The following is a 5,256-nucleotide window of genomic DNA, read 5'->3' as shown; positions in this document are numbered from 1 at the left end:
AGATTTACTAGTAAGTACATGTAACAAGGTCACTGTTACACACGGCCACTAAAATAAAGAGTGAACTAGTTTTTCTGTAGAGCTTATGATCTCTCGAGTCAAATCCTCATGGCTATGGCACCTATACATATATAATGGCTCCTATAATGCTCCTTTTTTTGCGTGCATATTTGCTTAGGTGTGTTTGTGCAATAAAAACACCTGAGGTTATGCTTACCTTACAATGTAGAAGAGCCTGCTTTGAACAAAAGATAATTAGGCTAAATAGAGTACACTTAAAAGCACACACCCTTCTTTTTAATACTCCACAGCCTAAAGGTTTTTCTCAGAGGTTAGAGTAAAATACTTTGGTGGGGTTTACATTCACCGACATTTACTTTGCTGTTAGTGTTATCATCTTTGTTATGTTCTGCAAATATATAAAAAAGATTCTGTGATGGAAGATATATGATAAATATGTTTGGTTAAGTTAATTAGAAAGGGTGTGTCTGTTTATCTGGCTGTTTACTTTGGTCTCCAAAAAGTAGACTATATTACGACACTGGATGATGAGTCAGTGTCTTTGTATTTATGTCATGTATGAAAAGCTTAAGGGAAATTCTGTTGCTCCACAACCGAGCATAAAGATGAGCAGTCATCGTCTAGTATGGTTTTGTGCACCATTGCATGCATTATTGTCTGCAGATGGCTTCATTATTGTTAAAAAATTACCATTTTGCAAATATCAGGCATTCTTTGATGTCTGACTAGATTTAGAGAGGATAAGTGTGTCTCTGTTTACTGCAAATATGAAGCTTCGTTTGAAGCTTGTGATTCAAGCCTCCACGAAAATATAGCCAACAACGTCATAGCTACACAATGAGTCTTTCAGCTTTTTCCTAAATGTTGAAGATGAAACATTATTAAAAGAATGTTTAAAGAAAGGGCATGCAGTCACTTCAGAAAAAAAAAACATGCAACTATGGCGTTCAGGGTGCATGAGACCAGTTAGTTCAGGCTTCCACAATTTTCTACGTGGAAGGAAGGACAATGGGCAACACCCAGAAGAGAGAGCGAAAGAGTCACTCATGTCCTTTGTGACTCAGATTCCCCATGCAGTCTGACTTGGGAAATCCCCAATCATTTTTTTGTTTTGTTTATTTACTGTAATCAAATTGCATAACCATAGTAAAACACAGCAGAATATCATATTTTAATCTAAAAAGTGTAACAGATTACATAACCATGTATTATTTTACGAAGCATGAGACTCATCAGACTGGATTGGGCGTGCTACGAATCCTACATAGCCCAAGAATGAATCATTCCTGCCACTGTGTGTGCGTGTGTGTGCATGTGTGTGCTATGGAAAATAAAATCTGTGCTTTAAAAGCAGCAGACGATTTACTCCAACAAAACATCTGCATAACTTCTCTGGAACCACAACACTGAGGTAAGTGCAAGAAAATAAGAAGAGAGAAAGAGAAAAAGAAAGTGCAAATAGATACAAAAGATTTTAGAAACAGTCTAGAGGAATTTACAGCACACTATGATGGATTTAATGCATGACTCTTGTTATTTAACTCAAGTCTTATTTAAAGGGATATATCATTCAAGTTCTGTCATACTCACAATCATGTCATTCCAGACCTGTATGAAATTCTTTCTTCTGTGGAACACGGAAGAGGATATTTTTGAAATGTCAATTATTTTTGTCCGTTCAATGAAAGTCAGTTGGGTCCAACATAAAGAAACATTGGAACCCACTGGCTATTATTGTACTGACAAAAACATTCTTCAAAATCTCATTTCATTCAGACCCTTTGTATCTTCACAGTGCAGCTTAAATTGCATTCCTGAGTTGCAGACCATCATTGTGTGGGTATGTCTTGCAGCAAATATAAATGTGTTTGTTTTGCATTGGCCATATACCTTCTTTATGGTGACTTTAGGATGATAAATGTGCATGAAGAGGTTCTGACTGGCATTAGTGAACTTCATGAATCTCTTTCTCATAGACATGTCTAAGCTGGAGAAAGCCATCGTGGCCATAGTGGAGGTGTTTGAGGAGTATGCAGGAACAGATGAGAAGAAGTCCCAGCTCAGTAATGCTGAACTCGGACAGCTTATTAAAGCCCAACTGACCAGTCCTGAATTTAAGGTTAGAATGAGAGAGATGCATAGAAAAAAAGATGACGTTTTGAGAAAGATAGTCATTGGTTGGGAGAAGTGAAAACCTCCAACATGTTGCAACAAATCAAAACGTGTTGTGCAGGAAAGGCTTATTATGGCAACATGGCATGAGAAGCGTTTACCCAAATAAGTCGTAACACGCATGATGGAAACTCGAAAATATTCCTGCTCTTCATTCCTGCTCTCATTCCTTTGCTAACATACTTTTTAGAAACTCATGCACTGCTGCCCTTCATCATTTTTTTCTTTTTGGAGCTATGAGTGGTATGTAGCCTAAGTAATAACAGGATTGACATTCCTCCCTCTATGTCTGTCTCAGGATAAAGTGGATCCAGAGAATATTAAGGAGGTGATGGAAGAACTGGATAAGAACCATGATGGAGAAGTGAACTTCCGTGAATTCAGTCAGTGTATTTCTGGTCTAGCCAGGGCCTACTATATGAAGAAGCATGGCAAAGAAAAGAGCAGAGGGAGGGGCAGAGGGGGTCAGGATAAGTGAACACACACGTCCTTCACACACTTTTCTCACATGCCTCCTATAAGGTCCCAAAGTACCTCTCAGTGTCGCACACTGTGCTTTTTAATGTTGCCAACAATTTTATATGGTGTAATATAAAGTGACAGTATGGCACAATAGAAAATGGTGTTATGACAGAGTTGTGCAAAATGCTTGTCCTCTCTAACGAACAGTATTTTACTTATAGACATTTTGCAAAAGTGTAATTTATAGTTCTGTGGACACTAATAAAACCCTCTTGTGATCACTCATGTGTACTTCTCACTTTTTTCTCTTCATTTAGTTTTTATATGACATAATATATACCAATTATTGCATTTATTATATCACATATAGGCTAATTATTTGTAAAATCTGCTCAAAATAACTTTATTTAAATCAATGAGTGCATGTTATATTTTAATATTAAATTATTTGTGTATGTTGGGGGGGGGGGGGGGGGGGGTTATATTATTTATTTACGTCATATCACATTTTGGGGGTAAAATACATTATATAAATATATATTTATGTCAGTTATTGCATGTTATGCTTCTTGTGAAAAATAATAATAAATTGGGACAAAAAACCTGAATTCACCCCACACTCAAAAACACACGACTGAATCATTAAATGATGTTTTATTAACAAAGCTCGGGAAGAGCACGTTTAGATAATTAAACCTAATTCACAAGATGTAAAATAAGTCTCTGATGTCCCCAGAGTGTGTATGTGAAGTTTCAGCTCAAAATACCCAACAGATCATTTTTTACAGCATGTTTAAATTGTCATTTTTGGGGGCTCAGAAAAACGCGCTGTTTTAGTGTGTGCCCTTTAAATGCAAATAAGCTGCTGCTGGACGACCCAGGGGGCGGAGCTTCATGAGCTCGCGCTCAGTCTCTCAGGACAATTTCATCTCACGGAATGATGATAATATCAGAAACTCTCAGTAACGGTGTTCATTTCGAGTCGGACAATAATGCCTACAGAGTCAGAGTGCTGTATAGAGATGAAACAGGTATAGTTTAGTAGTTTAATTACGGTTATTATAACGTATTTGTCATCTGCTTGTATGTATCCATTATTTATTAATAGCCTACAAGTCTGCTCTTTCGCACCAGGTCCGAATGATGATCAAACATATACTGATGAGTTTAATAAAGTTTATTGTACATCACACAAAAGATGAAGCGTCAGTTTTACTTAAGAAAATCACCGTAAGAGCTGAGTAAACACAGTAAGTTATAAGAAGTGTGCAAGTACATAAACGAATTTCGGTAGAGTTGAGGGAGCATTCCTGTGGGCGGAGGTTAGTCAAAAAACTGTTCTACTGACGTCATTAAAGAAAGAAGTAGAGGGATGTAGTCCAAACTGGCCGTTCGATGTAGGCGACTTCTGTTAAATAAAATATCTCGCTTGGCATTGAACTTTGAGCTTTATAATTTTACAGATATTATTTATACTCTAACAACAACATTACACACTAACTAAAGTTTGAAACATGGGATCACGAAGAACGGGACCTTTAAACACCTGTTGAGCGCATTCAGATAATCAAAAGCTAATTAAACAGGAGTGGAGCACATTCAGTTAATCAACCCAATCAACGAATTAAGAGGTATATATACAGCAGGGCTGCGTTCAGCCCCGACAAAACGTTGCACAACGTTTTTTAAACAGAAACGGTGATGCGTTGAACACACTGTTCTGATGACGCAAGAGTTGCAACTATGGCAGCTGAGAAGGCCATTCTTTGTGAAGAATTTTAGGAGCCTGATGAAGTCGGTATAAATATGTGTTTAATACTACAAAATATGTCCGATGTTACAGTTACTGCCGCCCAGAACAAAAGAGAACATCCCAGTCGAGTGAAGGGATTGCTGAAACTGAAGCACACATCTTACCTAATTCAGACTAAAACACATCTATTTAGCCTCACACACTGACTTTATTTGTAGTTCATGAATATGAATATGAATACTGTTTTAATACCCTGTATTTTCTTTCTCATGTTTAGGAAAAGCACTTAATTACCATTGTTTAGCCTATACAAAATGTCATACACTTGCAATGAAGCTAAAAATATAAACAACTACATCATTATGTTGATATCCTATATTTTTACAATAAAACTTACGACAAACATGTCGTCTAATATCCTCAGTTGTTGCGTATACCGAGCTGCATCGAACACATTTGTAAATTACTTTCCCTGAACCCATTGTGCGAGTTCAGGGGCACGCATGTTCAAGTTCAAAACGGTGCGCAGCGTTTTGCTACGGTTTCCGGGTTGAACGTCATGTTTCCTGGAAACGGCGTGCACCGGTGTGCAACGGGGTTTGAGATACGTTTTCTCTTGTTTGGTGGGTGTGTCAGAACTGCAGTCCAATCAGCAGCAACATGTATATAAAGCACGCGGTATTAAAGTGAACTCGCACAATGGGTTCAAGGAAAGTAATTTACAAATGTGTTCGATGCAGCTCGGTATATGCAACAACTGAGGATATTAGAAGACATGTTTGTCGTAAGTTTTATTGTAAAAATATAGGATATCAACATAATGATGTAGTTGTTTATATTTTTAGCTT

At 37.3% G+C, this 5,256-nt stretch overlaps 1 protein-coding gene across 1 annotated transcript; it reads left to right on the top strand.

The window, feature by feature from the left end:
* The first annotated feature begins 1,299 nt into the window (after nt 1–1,299).
* Nucleotides 1,300–2,936, top strand: s100w (S100 calcium binding protein W). Its single transcript, XM_084090054.1, has 4 exons — nt 1,300–1,432; nt 1,817–1,861; nt 1,998–2,140; nt 2,492–2,936. The coding sequence occupies exons 3-4, from the start codon at nt 2,000–2,002 to the stop codon at nt 2,669–2,671; spliced, it is 321 nt and encodes a 106-aa protein (XP_083946180.1). The 5' UTR covers nt 1,300–1,432; nt 1,817–1,861; nt 1,998–1,999; the 3' UTR covers nt 2,672–2,936.
* The last annotated feature ends 2,320 nt before the right edge of the window (nt 2,937–5,256 follow it).

Source organism: Abramis brama (assembly GCF_963993115.1).
Source record: "Abramis brama genome assembly, chromosome: 17".
NCBI classification, from domain to species: Eukaryota; Metazoa; Chordata; class Actinopteri; order Cypriniformes; family Leuciscidae; genus Abramis; species Abramis brama.
Note: the sequence above shows the minus strand (reverse complement) of the source record. Positions and strands in the feature narration are given on the sequence as shown.